The sequence below is a fragment of the Triturus cristatus genome, chromosome 5_1 (assembly GCF_964204655.1).
Source record: "Triturus cristatus chromosome 5_1, aTriCri1.1, whole genome shotgun sequence".
Classification (NCBI taxonomy): Eukaryota; Metazoa; Chordata; class Amphibia; order Caudata; family Salamandridae; genus Triturus; species Triturus cristatus.
In genome coordinates this window covers 163623980-163640587 of record NC_140587.1, presented here as the reverse complement: position 1 = coordinate 163640587, position 16608 = coordinate 163623980, and the positions used below count along the sequence as shown (strand labels likewise).

General features: G+C 48.5%; 1 protein-coding gene across 1 annotated transcript in view; it reads left to right on the top strand.

Moving 5' to 3' along the window:
• Positions 1-16608, top strand: part of LOC146830518 (complement C4-B-like) — a 554995-nt gene that overhangs the window by 63670 nt on the left and 474717 nt on the right. The window contains exons 6-7 of the mRNA XM_085604724.1: positions 1982-2064; positions 7105-7192. Coding sequence (XP_085460850.1) covers positions 1982-2064; positions 7105-7192 — 171 coding nt within the window. The remainder of the gene's footprint in view (positions 1-1981; positions 2065-7104; positions 7193-16608) is intronic.

Sequence of the window (16608 nt, the reverse complement as noted above, 5' to 3'; positions counted from 1 at the left end):
CCGGTGTCTTCTTCAGTGTCTCTCATGACCGGTGTCTTCTTCAGTGTCTCTCATGACCGGTGTCTTCTTCAGTGTCTCTCATGACCAGTGTCTTCTTCAGTGTCTCTCATGACCATTGTCTTCTTCAGTGTCTCTGATGACCGGTGTCTTCTTCAGTGTCTCTGATGACCGGTGTCTTCTTCAGTGTCTCTGATGACCGGTGTCTTCTTCAGTGTCTCTGATGACCGGTGTCTTCTTCAGTGTCTCTCATGACCGGTGTCTTCTTCAGTGTCTCTCATGACCGGTGTCTTCTTCAGTGTCTCTCATGACCATTGTCTTCTTCAGTGTCTCTCATGACCGGTGTCTTCTTCAGTGTCTCTCATGACCAGTGTCTTCTTCGTTGTCTCTCATGACCGGTGTCTTCTTCAGTGTCTCTCATGACCGGTGTCTTCTTCAGTGTCTCTCATGACCATTGTCTTCTTCAGTGTCTCTCATGACCGGTGTCTTCTTCAGTGTCTCTCATGACCGGTTTCTTCTTCAGTGTCTCTCATGACCGGTGTCTTCTTCAGTGTCTCTCATGACCGGTGTCTTCTTCAGTGTCTCTCATGACCAGTGTCTTCTTCAGTGTCTCTCATGACCATTGTCTTCTTCAGTGTCTCTCATGACCGGTGTCTTCTTCAGTGTCTCTCATGACCGGTGTCTTCTTCAGTGTCTCTGATGACCGGTGTCTTTTTCAGTGTCTCTCATGACCGGTGTCTTCTTCAGTGTCTCTCATGACCGGTGTCTTCTTCAGTGTCTCTGATGACCGGTGTCTTCTTCAGTGTCTCTGATGACCAGTGTCTTCTTCAGTGTCTCTCATGACCGGTGTCTTCTTCAGTGTCTCTGATGACCGGTGTCTTCTTCAGTGTCTCTGATGACCGGTGTCTTCTTCAGTGTCTCTGATGACCGGTGTCTTCTTCAGTGTCTCTCATGACCGGTGTCTTCTTCAGTGTCTCTCATGACCGGTGTCTTCTTCAGTGTCTCTCATGACCATTGTCTTCTTCAGTGTCTCTCATGACCGGTGTCTTCTTCAGTGTCTCTCATGACCAGTGTCTTCTTCAGTGTCTCTGATGACCGGTGTCTTCTTCAGTGTCTCTCATGACCGGTGTCTTCTTCAGTGTCTCTGATGACCGGTGTCTTCTTCAGTGTCTCTCATGACCGGTGTCTTCTTCAGTGTCTCTCATGACCAGTGTCTTCTTCAGTGTCTCTCATGACCAGTGTCTTCTTCAGTGTCTCTCATGACCAGTGTCTTCTTCAGTGTCTCTCATGACCGGTGTCTTCTTCAGTGTCTCTGATGACCGGTGTCTTCTTCAGTGTCTCTCATGACCGGTGTCTTCTTCAGTATCTCTCATGACCGGTGTCTTCTGCATCTCTTGGGGCCAGTTTCTCTCCTGCCTCCGAGGAGTATCACATGTGAACACTATTTCACGCCCATACTGACAGTATCTCCCTGGAAACAGCAGCAGTGACTGAGAATTTGATGGTAACAAGATTCAGTGAGATATGGCAGGAGTGGTAAATCCTCTGGTGGAGGATTCTTCACCAGTGGAGAATACTCAGGCAGGCTTATAGTATGGTGAAGGCCACGACGTCAGTGAATTCTCCACAGTTGAATGCATTTCCCCCTCCTCTGCAAAATGGAGGGTTTTCTATTAGCACCCAACTCTGAAGCTGTGGTCTCAGAATACCCTAACCACAATGCTGTCCTAAATATTGTTCAAAAGTATATTGCCCCCTTAGAGCTATTGATAAAAAATCTGCCGCTGATGAGACAATCTTTTTGTAAATGATACTCGGGACGGCCTTTCTATCAGGCAGTACTTTTGCTAATGATATACTGACGTATGGGGTGGAGCAGAAATGCAGCTTCATGATAGGCAACAGCGTGTCAGGGGTGGGTGGGTGGAAAGGGAACCTTCAGCAGAGCCTCTAATCCGAGTTGTCTCCTCTTGTTACCCTGTAGCCCCGGTGTCTGGAACATCACGGCCAGGTACACCTCCTCCCCCGAGGCCAGCTCTTCGACCCAGTTCGAGGTGAAGAAGTACGGTAAGGTCTACACTGCTGCAGCATGTGTGTGTCCTGAGGAGAAGAGCACATACCCATCGATAAACGGGTTTATGAGAGCGTCTTGGAAGTATACCATGCCCGCTGGTTTGCAAGCACGCCTTAGAAGAGCAGAAAGAGAGGACGCCTCCGGATATCTAAGTTCCAGACGGAACCGTTCTCTCTGAATGGCATTAGAGTGTGGCGCAGTCATTTGGGACTGTTGTAATAATACATTGTTTTGGATTTACGGCTTAGGACCTGGTTACATGTTAAGGAGTGTGATATTGCTGAGCGGCTGCCAGTCCGTTCAGTGAGAACTTGCCTGGGGATGGCGCACCTGGGTTTTAAGACACCCCCTGCGTCAAGGAAGAAGTGTGTAATACTCCCACTCCCTCTGCACGGCAACCTCCCCTGCCCACTGCCACCCTCCCCCACCCCACCCCAAAACACACCTGCCCCCTCAATCAAGCTGTCCCGGCCCAACCATTACGTCTTGAACTCTCCCTATCCAGCATATACGCAAGGGCTATCTCGAATATGTTAAGATGGGCTTATTATCTTTTGCATGCTGACCTAGGCTCCATAAGGCACATTTTAAAACTGGAAACTTTTAGAGATGAGTCGTCATGATACACTTTTAATGAGAATCTTAATATAGCTTTTAGTCACTCTCACTGCACTGTAGCACTTTTACAAACTTGGACCCCGGCATTTTTTAAGATCTTTTTAAAGAACATGGTTCCAAGATTAAGCTTTGATCTGGACGTAGAACATTGTCTACAATTAAAGCACTATATAGACTATACAAAAACTATAGATTATAAGTGCCTAGAGAAATATACATACTTCTCATTAGATCATAGGGTCCGGCGCTGCATTCTCCTACTGAGGCTGGAAATCCTCCCTTTGAAAGTGTATAAAGCAAAGAGGAACGATTCTGTAAGTACAACTGGGCTCTGTGATTTGTGTAATGGAGGAATATAAGATCTAACTCATGTTCTATCTGTTTGTCCTAACCCAACCCTAGTAGAAGCCCAGAGGAGGTATTTAAGGCCTACGAATATCAGATACAATGCTCTCTTCATACAAACCTAATTAAGCTCTGTTAATCACCACCAAATGATCCCACTTGTTATCAATTGTATACATTTTTAAAGTGTTTTCTAAAGTTGTTTTAAAGTTCATGATGATAATGTTTTAAAATTATAAATATTTAAAGCTGATATTATGAACTCTCAACCTTAGATACAACGTCACCTCTTCAAACGATTTATCTAAGCTCTGGAAAACCTATTGGATTAATTTATCTTTTATTAACCATACAAATATCGAATTAACTTTATTTTTTTGTCGCAAAAAACTATGATGAAATATTTTAACATTAGAAATGTTCAAAGTTGATGCTATGGGTTTTATTATAAATGTTTTAAAACTAAGTCTGTGTATTTGTTGATATCAACAGAGGTCTATATCAAATTTAAAATAAACTAAACTAAACACCTGCCCCTTCTCTCCTGCTCTGAGTTACCAACTGCTTAGAGCAGGTGATTAACAGGACTGGTAGTCTACACAGAACTGTCAATTCCTTGTAGAATTTGACCCGGACAAGTTCTGTCTGCACAGTTATTCCCCATTCTGTGGTGATTACCTCGTAATACTCATGTTTATGTGAAGGGTCACCAGCCAGAAGTGTTAATTCCAGCCATACTGTATCCGTGTTCATAATTCTGCATTAGTCACACTCAGGCATAAAATACCAGAGGAGTATACAAGCATTGTGAACAAAATACGTTTCTATAACTGAGCAGAGTCATGCACATTTTACCAACTTCAAAATCATGACAGCCTGAATCGGCCCTGCTTGGACTGAATCCCTGGTTCCGTAGAGATGTCCACAGTGAGCACACTGACGTAACAAACGTTTAAGGGGCCCCCCTGCAATGTACACGGAGGAGCCGCGCTCCAGATTGAATCCAGAGCGCTCGAACCGGAGTACTGTGCTGAGGGGGGCCCCTGCAGCTCGGGGGTCCCGCACCACGGAGGATGCGGGGCCTGTGTTACGCAATCTTTTCATCTCGGCTATTGCATCTACTAAGAGCATATCAGAGGCATTGTTTGTCAATAGTAATAGAGTTAACAAGTGTCTGGATAAGCAAGTGTTAATGCGCACATGGTCACACGACACACAGTCCACACCAAAGTCCACATTATGAGGGCCTTAGTGGGAAGAAAGGAGCAGTTTCTACCCAGAGCAGTGCAAGAGTACAGTGTTTTAATTCCAGGGCTTGTGAAACTACTATAGTTGATTGCACCTGGCCTACCTAGTTTTTAAATGCCCCTTCTGACATTTAACACTTAATTTATTAGAAGTCAAAGTAGCTTGTTTAATATGGCTGAGTCTGACGAGTGCCTTGAAAGTGGGTGAGCGCTACAGCTCCTCATCTCCAAATGACTCTTCCTCAGGCGAAGACTTTTCAAGCACTCTCAACATCGACGTGGCAAATGTGAAGACGCTCAGTCTACATAGAGTCACCCGGGCAGACTATCTGCCCCACTCCAGGCAGCCCTGCAGGACCACCACGAGCTGGCAGAGTCCTCCCCTCAACACATGCCCTGGCACAGGACCACCGTCAGCTGGCAGAGTCCTCCCCTCAACACATGCCCTGGCACAGGACCACCGTCAGCTGGCAGAGTCCTCCCCTCAACACATGCCCTGGCACAGGACCACCGTCAGCTGGCAGAGTCCTCCCCTCAACACATGCCCTGGCACAGGACCACCGTCAGCTGGCAGAGTCCTCCCCTCAACACATGCCCTGGCACAGGACCCCCGTCAGCTGGCAGAGTCCTCCCCTCAACACATGCCCTGGCACAGGACCCCCGTCAGCTGGCAGAGTCCTCCCCTCAACACATGCCCTGGCACAGGACCCCCATCAGCTGGCAGAGTCCTCCCCTCAACACATGCCCTGGCACAGGACCACCGTCAGCTGGCAGAGTCCTCCCCTCAACACATGCCCTGGCACAGAAGGCTGAATGCACTCACAAAACATTCTTACAGCATTCAGGTGCATGCAGCCGCACTGAATCACTTAATATCAATCAGTGTCATATCTTGGATGGAGGCGGGTGAGTCTGTGTTATATCAGTCCTAGGAACTTGATGGGTGCAACGAAAGAGCCTGGTCACATTACCTGTCCTCTCCATCCACTGGAGTCAAGCTATCCTGCCTGATGATGGGTGATACCCCGAAACCGGTCCCAGGATGCTTGTTTCTGGTCCAGGCAGGGTCAGGTCTGGCAGTTTGGGCTGGACTGTTCCCATGAGACACAGGGTCAAGGCTGATTTGCATATGGCCAGGTCTAAACTGGGGTACACGGTGAGCAAAAGAATGATGGATTTAACCCAGATCTCTTGACTGGAGGTGAATGTTTTGATTTGTTCTGCATTCCGTCCATCAGTTGTGTGATATTGCTTCCAATAGCAAATAATGGCATAAAACCTGCTATATCACACAGCTGCAAAATACACCGATTTTCTGACAAAATTAAACGCAAGCAGGGACAAAGTCAATAGGTTTCTCTTTTGTACAACAAAACCACACAGAGGAATGCAGCATCTGGGTACAAATGTACAAAAAAGCAGCAAACACCTGCTCTCTATCAGACATAAAGGCACTCACACATACAATAACAGATGCGTCAAGTACCACAGACCAAAAGTTGTACACAATACTATGCGCAAAGTCACCAGGTGATGTGCAGTACTAAGAGAGCAAAGAGTGATGTGCGCCAGTGGAACACTCGCGATGCATTTCTAACGCGAAATTACACCGTTATGCCACTTTGCGTAAGCACACTGCATCCGCATTACTGTGACTATACAAGGGCAGCAGGTGAGCAGCTGTTGTTTGCGGTGCTTCCATTTTTTTATCACGAAATGAATCAACGTAGTGGAAAATCCGGAGCACCCTCACTAAAAACTGCAATCTCATAAATCCTCGATTCCCCTTTATTGAAAAAAAGAAACACTCACGCTGGCGCCGGGCGGGCGAGGTTCACTAGGGCGCAGATCCATGCCAGTCTTACGAGGAGCTCCATGGCGGGGGTCTCTGGGGTTTCCCCTTGCTGCAGTGGCGTAACAATAGTGCCCGCAGGCCCTGCGGTGCGGGGGGCCCGAGCTCCCCGGCACTGTGTTCTGTGCACGGGCGGCAGGCTTAAATGAGTCTGGAGCATGGGGGCCTCCTCCATGTAACTTGCAGGGGTGCCCCCTCAAGTTTCGTTATGCCACTGCCTTCCCGGTGGCGCTCTGTGCTGTCAGGTCCAATCTGGAACGGCGTGGTGAGCAAAAAAACAATGGATTTAAGCTCAGGTCTCTGTACTGGGGGTGAATGTTTGACATTGTTCAGCATTCCGTCTATATCAGGAAATAACCCATTGCTCATAAGCAGAGTCGGGTTTCAGTGTGCCAGATGCTTGACGTCTTTAGGATAATGTGCCTGCAGCTGACACTTCCTGGCACAATCTACAGCAGGGACCACTCAGCCTTCATCCTTCCAAGTTCAATAAATAAGTACAGAACTCTGAAAACGCAAGTCTGCAGACGCAAGGGATATATAAATAAGTTATCAACATATAGTAGGGGATCAGTGGCAAAATCAAGGTTCTGAGCGACATAATAGACAGCTCCAGGTTTGCTTTTGTGTATGTGATGTCACTCAGAACCCTTGATGAAAAACATTCCCGTTAATCACTGTTACCCATCTATAATTCTATATGATACCCTCCAGAGGCATGTAATGCTTTTTCTGTGACGGGGCTCTCCTGGCCCATCGGCTATGTGTAATTTAGTGCTTTTCCATTCCATTTTTCCTTCACATTGGAATTCAGAATTTATAATGAATAAAATGCACTACAAGGACAAGGATGCAAAGTTTAAACTTGATATGCGCGAGCTTCTCATGCGTCGAGTCATAAAACTTCAGATCAGAGCCCTGCCGCTTCCAGGGACCATCTATAATACTTCTTCCCTGTCTCCTACATATAGTGTTGCCGAACTTCGAGGTGAAGATCCTTGTCGACAAGCCGTACTTTCTGCTGTCAGAGAATGCGTTTGACTTCATCGTGGAAGCCAGGTACTGTGCACCGGGGTTGAGGAGCTCAGAGGGTGGGCAGGCTGTCACTGGATTGTTGCTCTGGGTGCCTCTTGCCCAGAAGAAAGGACCAAAACATTCCTTCAGCATTCCTTGTTTCATTTTATTTATTTCTCAACCGCTTTCCCCTTCCTTCTTCTATCCAAGACTCTGTCCAACATAGAACATAATCTCTAAACCCTGTCGGCCGAAAAAGATTTCAACACCCTCAACTCCAAATCCCCCTTCAATCATTCTAATTCCCTTGGCTCTGGCTTAAAACACACCTCTAATCCTAAACCTTGGAGTACGACTCCCTTCCATTGCCGTTCTCATAGGCCTCTCCTCGCTTCAAATTTTCTCTCCCCCACTGACCTTCTTGACCTTTGCAACTCTTACCTTCCTAAGTCCATGATGAATGATCCTCCCCCTCCTCACTCCAGCATTCCTGTTATTCTGAGGACTTGCAAAGTCCCCTCTTCTCCCCTCTCCCCCAGAACCCCACCCCAACTTACCATCATCCATTCGTGCTCTTCCCCTAAAGACACTCCTAAACCCCTCTCCTGCATGCTTGTTAACTGCCGCTCAGCTGTTCGTGACGCTATCGAAATTTCAGAAACAATCCTTAGCAAATTTATTGACATTGCCTTCCTCATGGAAACCTGGCTCAATGACCACTCTACATCCAGCCTTGACTTACTCTTACCCCCTGGCTACTCTATCATCCGAAAGGACAGAACCGAGAGAATTGGGGGTGGATTAGCCCTAATCTTTAAAAACGAGCTTCAACTTTCCCTTGTTAAGAACTCTGACCGCTCAACCTTCGAATACCTTGTAGCCGAACTTAAGCTTCATGGTTCTTCCCATATTCAACTACATAATATTTACCACCCTCCTCTTACTTTCTCAGAGGAACTATCCGACCTTCTCACTCAATCCTCACTATCTAACTCAAAAAAACATCTTCCTAGGAGATTTTAACCTCTACTGGAGTAAGGCCAATCATCCTACTGTCAACCTTCTCACTAAGCTTCTAGAGATCAGTGACTTTAAACAACTCTGCCACTCTCCAACCCACACCAAAGGGGCCACTCGTGATGCCATCATTACCAAAAATTACTTGGCCTCCCTTTCCAACATCATCCCCATACACTGGTCAGACCATCACCTCATTCTGTTCTCAATCGCCACCATGGCTCCACCCCCCCCCCATCAAAAACATACAACCCAGGAAATGGACCAGAAATCTTAAGCTTTTCCCCCCCGGTGAACTGGAGTCTAAACTCCAAGCACAACTTCTTCTCACCCCTTTCTCCCAAAATGATAATGAGCTCACAGAACATTTTAATAAAACTGTCTCTGACGTCCTTGACCAAATCGCTCCTTCTAAACTTAAAACCCAAAGAAATTTTCCATCCAAAGCGTGGTTCACTTCCAATCTTAACAACGAAAGACGTGCACTTAGACTAGCTGAAAGAACATGGAGACAACACCCTTCTCCCGCCCATCTTGCCCTCCTCAGTTCCGCTAGATCCACTTACAAGAAACACATCTTCTCTGAAAAAGCTTTCTTCTTTCGCACACAACTTGACCGTGCCAAAAATAGACCTAGAGAGCTGTTTAATATAATTCGAAACCAAACATCCTCTGCCCCTCCTAAATTGATGGCCTCAACTGAAAGATGCAAAGAAATTGCAAACTTCTTCTCTTAAAAAATTGCCAAAATAGATCAATCTTACCTTGTAACTCAGTTCACTCACAACCCCCCACCCGCCACAGACTCTACTCCTACATCATCCTCCTCACTAACTCTCCCCCCTGATTCTTTCTCCCACCCATTTTCCTCTACCCCTCCGGACACCAGCCTTTCCAACTCCCAGCTTAAAAACTAAGCCTCCTGGCATAATTTCTACCCCGTAACTGAGCTTGAAGTCTCTAACACCATTTCCAAACTCAAACCGTTCTCCTACACCAAAGACCCCTCCCTTTCAACCTTGTCGATGAGTTAAAACACATCATTGCCCCTTATTGCACTAATATCATCAACTCCTCCCTTACCACAGGATGTGTCCTGGTCTCCCTCCATCTTGGAGAAATCACTCCCATTCTTAAAAATCCCAATGCCGACCCAAACGACCTGAACAATCTCTGCCCTATCTCCAACCTCCCCCTGCTTTCCAAAGCCCTTGAAAAATGTGCCCTGCTCCAACTGGACAAACACATTGAAACTTTCAACCTACTGGACTCCCTTCAATCCGGCTTCCGAAAATGCTGTAGTACAGAAACTGCCATGCTAAATATAGTTGATGACATCCACGACTCCCTTGATAATGGCGAGACCTGTCTACTTATTCTGCTCGACCTCTCAACCGCGTTTGACACAGTTAACCATCCTGCCCTACATATCGCGCTCAAAGTTTGCTTTGGCATCAATGGTACCGTCCTCAAATAGTTCTCCTCCTATATCCAACATAGAACACAACAGATCAAAATCTTCAACTGCCTCTCTAACCCGAAGCCTGTCTCACTAGGTGTCCCCCAGGGATCTATTCTCTCTCCCTCTCTCTTCAACCTCTTTATGGAGCCCCTGACCCTCATTCTTAAACAAGCGGGGATCAACTACCACCTCTATGCTGACGACACCCAACTTTACTATAAGATTAAATCCCACGCTGATGTTCTGCATCTCAACAACACCCTGTCTAAGATCCAATCCTGGTTCCACTCAAATCATCTTAAACTCAACCCTAAAAAAACTGAAATCATTCTTTTCTCTCCAAAAAACAATCCTCTACTTATCCAAACATGGATCTCTGACCTTAACACCCTCAACTGTCCCCTCTCCTTATCCACCTCTGTAAAATCTCTTGCTATCACCATTGACAACTGCCTAAATCTTAATGACCGCAAAAAAAACTCGGCCAAAGGAGCACTCTTCACTCTCCGCCATCTTAAGAAAATTAAACCCTTCATTCCAGCAAACAACTTTAAATCGGTTGTCCAATCTCTTGGCTTCTCTAGAATTGACTATCCTCTCTGGAACTCTGAAAATTCCCCTAGTTCCACTCAAATCTGTGCTCAACCCTTCGGGCAGGCTAATCTCCGACTGCAAACGTTTTAACCACATTTCCCCAGCCCTTAAAGCCCTTAAATGGCTTCCCATCAAAGGCAGATCTACCTTTAAGATTGCATGCATTACACACAAATCCCTTCATCAAAATGCCCCACTCTATCTCACTAATAAACTTAACAAAGCGGGCTGCGCCCGTCCACTGAGAAGCACCAACGCTCTTCTCGTGGTCCCTCCATGGTTAAAAAAAACAACCACACAATCTCGCTCTTTCCCTGGAAACGCCCCTAACATCTGGAATACCCTCCCCAAAGACCTTCGTTGTAACCCCTCCTACTTCAGCTTTAAGAAAGACCTAAAACTGCACCTGCTCAACAAATATTGGGGTCCATAATCCTTTCACTCCTCCCTTGTTCTACCTTCTCCCCCCTCCTTTCCCCTCTCCGCCCTCGCCTTTTTCTTTCCTTCCCCCCATACTCCGTCCCCTTTGTTCCTACCTCTCCTTCCTTTATATATTCTTCACTCCATTATCCTCGCCCTCCCTCCTACTACCCTCCTATCATTGATCCTACATCCATCTTCTGTCTCTGTACAAAAAGTGACTACCGGTATCCATGTCATTGATGTACATTGCTCTGTCTTGCCTGTGTCCATGTCATTGATGTAGATTGCTCTGTCTTGCCTGTATCCATGTCATTGATGTAGATTGCTCTGTCTTGCCTGTGTCCATGTCATTGATGTAGATTGCTCTGTCTTGCCTGTGTCCATGTCATTGATGTAGATTGCTCTGTCTTGCCGGTATCCATGTCTTACCTGTATCCCTGGCATTGATGTAGATTGCTCTGTCTTGCCTGTGTCCATGTCATTGATGTAGATTGCTCTGTCTTACCTGTATCCATGTTGTAGGAGAGTAGGGTCTGCAATCCTATGATCACCACCTAAGCGCTTGCGGTTTGCTGTAAGTCTCTCCTACGGATCAAGACTGCCCAGCTCGACGAGACCCGAGTTCCCTGCCATCTCTGACCTTTTACCTCCCTCATCAGCCCAGCTGAGAGCCGTAGGTGTGACGAGACTTGCGGGACCGGCCATCTTCAGAACCTGCACGACGCTTATCTAGCACGCCCACCGAGGGACCCTCGAGTGAGTGCACCTAGGGTTTGAGAAGCCCTAACCTTGAGCAGCTCCAGCACCGAAGTCTGCCTCCCCAGCATCCACGAGATCTGCGTGGGGGCCCTTCCGCTCCTTGCTGTTCACCGCGTTGTTCGACCACTTGCCGACCGGCTTGTGGCCCTCTTCACGACGCACCACGATTGTTTCATCACTAGTCTGGTTGCTCCAGACTGGCTCTTGCTCCCCTTCAACAGAGGAGTACCACGGACCCTCCTGGTCCACTCCAGACGCCATCTTGACTCCACCGCGTGGGTTTGCCACTGCCAAGATCCGCTGCCCCATTCCTGGGCCCAGCATCATCGACAGCAGATACCTTTGTGGGACAGCTCGCCCTCCATCCTGGTCGCCGCCGCGCCTCCTGGTCCGAGGAACAGCCGAGTCCGACGTCATCCGCTCACCTGGTCGAGGTGACTTCAGCCGGTACCCTCCTGGTGCCCACACGATCGCTGGCTAGCGGTTGAGAACTGAGTCCCCTCTGCTTTCAGGTTTCCTTCAACACCGATCCAGGCTTGGATCTCGCTGAACATCGACACTGGTCGCCTGCCAGCAACTCTTCTTTCAGGCTCCTGAGACTACAATGAGGACTTCCGACATCTTGCCGAACCTTCCACCGCCGCAGCCTCTGGGCTAGGTAACTCGAGCATTTCGGTGCTCCATCGCAGGTTCGCTTTACAAGTGTCCAGTTCCTTTTTCGTTTAGTCCCACTGATCGGATCACTCCGGAATCAGTAACTTTAGACTTTCTAACTTCTCCCCTTCCACTTGCAGTGTAATGGTTTCGTGCCCTCGGGCATTTGTGTAAATTGTGCAACCAGAAGTATTTTCCTAAGAGTTTTGTATTGTGCTTAGCTCCCTGACTCATAAAGAACCAGGGTAGTCTTGTTATAAATAAATATCCTTTATTTTCATAACAACTTGTGTGGTGTCCTTTCACTTGGTGTTCAAGGGGTATATGTGATGGTAAACAGCTGGCTTAACACGCCCTCTAGAGTTTAGCCTAAGACTGCTCGTATCCACGCTACTAGGATAGCTGGTCTATAAGGTTGACTTACAACCAATCATCAATAAGGGTTGTTTGGAATGATACACAGTGATCACTAGAATAGTGAGCACTACATATCAGGCCAACTTCTCACATTGGTGAGCAGCGGTTGGGATTTGAGCTTGCTGTTGTTTTACCACACACGTATCCTAAGAATATCGAAGTGAAAGATCACATAAGTACCCAGGTACATATAACTTAACTTAGAATACTCCGAGTTCTACTGAACCGGCTGTTGTAGTGTAACAGGGCTTAGCACACCCTGACTACAACTCTTAGCAAGGGATCAGTAGGTAAACACATAGTGTAGGTAGGTGCATCACTTACACCTCACTAGAAAAGCATGTCGGTCCACGGAGAGTCTTCGCAGACTCCCTTAGTGGTCAGTGACCCTCCACAGGTCGTGTCACGATATGCAGCTCTTAGCTTCAAGGAGATGCGACAACTGTGTGCCTCCAGGAAGCTAAACCAGGGTTCTAACCCTACCATCGCAATTCTGATAGGTCTCTTAGAGGCGTACGATGCTAGGAGGTCCTCTAACACAGGTCCCCCCAGTGCTGATGGGAACATGCCTCCCTTAGAGGGAACCCTCGGTGACCCAGACCTTGACCTCCACACAGAGGAGGAGGACGAGGAGGAGTTATCAGGAGACGAGGCAGACAAAGGTCCAGTGGTAGTCGGCAGGCTTACAAGGACCAACTTAAGCAGGCATGAGAGTGGAACTGGGGGAGCCCCGGGCCCACGCTCAAGCAGGCCTAACCTTGGGAACGGACGAGCTAGGTCTCTCTCCAGAGGCTCTGGCAGATCGGTTCATACACATGTCTCTCAGGCATCTTCTCAGAGAGGAATGACGTCCCCTCAGAGAAGGGAGCATGAAGCGAAGATGAGGGAAGTCAATCTGAGGATCGAGCGGGAAGAACTTGCCCTCGCCAAAGAAAGACTTGCCCTGGCCCGAGAGTAGAAATTAAGTGGGTTAGATCCCACTGGTGGCAGCATTCTCAATAGAGAGAAAGACAGGGGTATAGACACTAGACACCTGAGTAAAATAGTGCCCCCCTTTAAACAAGGGGACGACATCCACAAGTGGATAACTGCATTGGAGAGGGCCTGCACTGTCCAGTGCGTCCCCCCAAGTCAGTGGGCAGCTATACTGTGGCTTTCCTTCGAAGGTAAAGGAAGGGACAAGCTCCTCACTACTAGAGCTGAGGATGCTAACAACTACCAAGTCCTGAAGAACACACTGATTGATGGGTTCGGCTTAACCACGGAACAGTACCGGGTGCAGTTCCGGGACACCCAGAAAATTCAGTCTCAGGATTCGACTGACTTTGTCGATTGTGCCACTAAGGCTTTGGAAGGCTGGTTGCTGGGTAGCAAGGTTACTGATTACACAGGATTGTACAATCTTATCATGCGAGAACAGATTTTAAACAACTGTCAGAACCAATTGTTGCATCAGCACCTTGTCGACTCGGATCTGACCTCTCCCCAAGAATTGGGAAAGAAGGCAGACAGATGGGTCAGAACAAGGGTCAAGCAGAACCAGAACCAGAACCAGGGTGGTCAGAAGAAAGCAGACCAGAAGGGTAGTAACAAGAACGAACAAAATGACCAGAAGTCTTCGACAGGTCCCCAACAAACCAAAGAGGGTGGGGGTCAGGCTTCACAGAAGAAGAAGACGCAAGAAGGCCAGTCAAAAAGGTGGTGCCAATACTGTAAAAGTAAGACTCACTGGTTTAGTGAGTGCACCAAGAAAGGAGGACAAACTCCTGCCACTGCAGCCCCTAAGGCACCTGCACCCCCTAGTACAGTCAGCAGTGGTAGTGCGCCTCCCAAGGCATTGGTTGGGTTAACCTTGGGAACCGAGGGGAGTGACGACTTAGTCGGCACACTCACTCAGGCCGTCCTTGTCTGTACAGGGGATATGGATATGTCCCGTGATGCCAGTCCCAATACTTTGGGCAAATACAGACAGACACCTTTGATTAATGGAAAGGTGGCTCAGGCCTACAGGGACACTTGTGCCAGTGTCACCATGGTGACGCCTAACTTTGTGGACCCTGGACAGATCATGCTAGGTACCAGTTACCTAGTGACCAATGCCAGCAACGTCACTACCAATCACAGTATGGCAGTTGCTGATTTCTCCTGGGGAGGGGTAAGTGGCCCGAAAAAGGTTGTGGTTAGTTCAGACCTCCCCGTAGAATGTCTGTTGGGCAATGATTTGGAAACGTCACAATGGTCAGAAGTGGAGCAGAGGACTCACATGGAAATGTTAGGCTTGCCAGCACATGTCCTTGCTGTGACCAGGTCACAGGCCAAAAGATGCCCCACTGAACAGGTGCTGGATCCTGGAAGAACGGACCAGACACCTTCCAAGAAGAGGAGCAGTAAGGGTAAGGCTTCGCCTTCCCCCTTGCCCCAGGTCGTGGATCAAGTCTCTGAGGAGGCTGACCTTAAAGAACTGAGGGAAACTGAGCCGAAAGAGCTTGAACCTGGTCAGGTTGAGTTTCTGGGCTCAGGGGGACCCTCCAGGGAAGACCTGGGAAAGGCACAGTTAGACTGCCCCTCCCTTGAACCCCTCAGACAGCAGGCTGCTGCTGAGGCTGCAGGGAACGCCACAGGTACCCACAAAGTGTACTGGGACGATGGACTCCTGTACTCCGAGGCAAGAGACCCCAAACCTGGTGCGACCAGGAGGCTGGTCATCCCCTTGTCTCTGAGAGGTTTCCTTCTTACCCTGGCCCACGAGATTCCCCTTGCAGGTCACTTAGGCCAGAATAAGACTTGGGACAGAATTGTTCCACACTTTCACTGGCCACACATGTCCGAAGATACAAAGGAGTTTTGCCGCTCCTGTGTCACTTGCCAAGCCAGCGGTAAGTCAGGTGGCACGACAAAGGCCCCCCTCATACCACTACCGGTGGTGGGGGTACCCTTTGAACGAGTGGGGATCGACATTGTCGGACCAATGGAACCCCAGACAGCATCAGGGCACAAGTTTATACTGGTGGTGGTGGACCACGCCACTAGGTATCCTGAAGCTATTCCACTTAGGACCACTACAGCACCTCTGGTGGCACGGGCCCTACTTGGAGTGTTCTCCAGAGTGGGCTTCCCTAAGGAGGTCGTCTCAGACAGAGGTGCAAACTTCATGTCGGGATATCTGACTGCAATGTGGAAGGAGTGTGGTGTCAACTACAAGTTCACCACACCCTATCACCCACAATGCAATGGGCTTGTTGAGAGATTCAACAGGACCCTAAAAGGGATGATTCACGGACTACCTGAAAAGCTTCGGCGGAGATGGGATGTCCTGATACCCTGCCTCTTGTTCGCCTACAGAGAGGTCCCGCAGAAGGGGGTTGGCTACAGCCCTTTTGAGCTTCTGTTCGGACATCCTGTAAGGGGACCCCTTTGTTTGGTAAAGGAAGGATGGGAGAGACCTCTCAGAAAGCCGGCATCGAACATTGTGGACTATGTACTCAGCTCGCGGATGGCGGAGTACATGGAAAAGGCGTCTAAAAACCTTGAGGCGAGCCAAGAATTACAGAAAGCTTGGCACGACCAAAAGGCTGTCCTGACTGTGTACCAGCCTGGACAGAAGGTGTGGGTGCTGGAGCCAGTGACCCCAGCAGCACTCAAAGACAAATGGTCTGGGCCCCACACGATCATTGAGCAAAAGGGAGAGGTCACCTACTTGGTAGACCTGGGAACTCCCCGGAGCCCCCACAGGGTGCTCCATGTAAACAGGCTCAAGGCATATGTCGACAGGGAGGGCATGGGCTTGCTCATGGCCACAGATGAGGGACAGGAGGAGGAGAGTGATCCTCTCCCGGACCTGCTCTCTCAGAACCCTGACGATGGGTCAGTAGATGGTGTTGTCTTTTGTGGCAGCCTCTCTGGACATCAACAAAAGGATTGTAAACAGGTTCTTCAATCCTTTCGACATATGTTCTCTCTGACGCCCAGTCAGACCAATTGGTGTACCCATGAGGTTGACACTGGGGACAGTCTGCCCGTAAAGAGTAAAATCTATCGGCAACCTGATCATGTCAGAGACTGCATCAAGACGGAGGTGCAGAAAATGTTGGAGCTGGGAGTCATTGAACCCTCGGACAGCCCCTGGGCTAGTCCC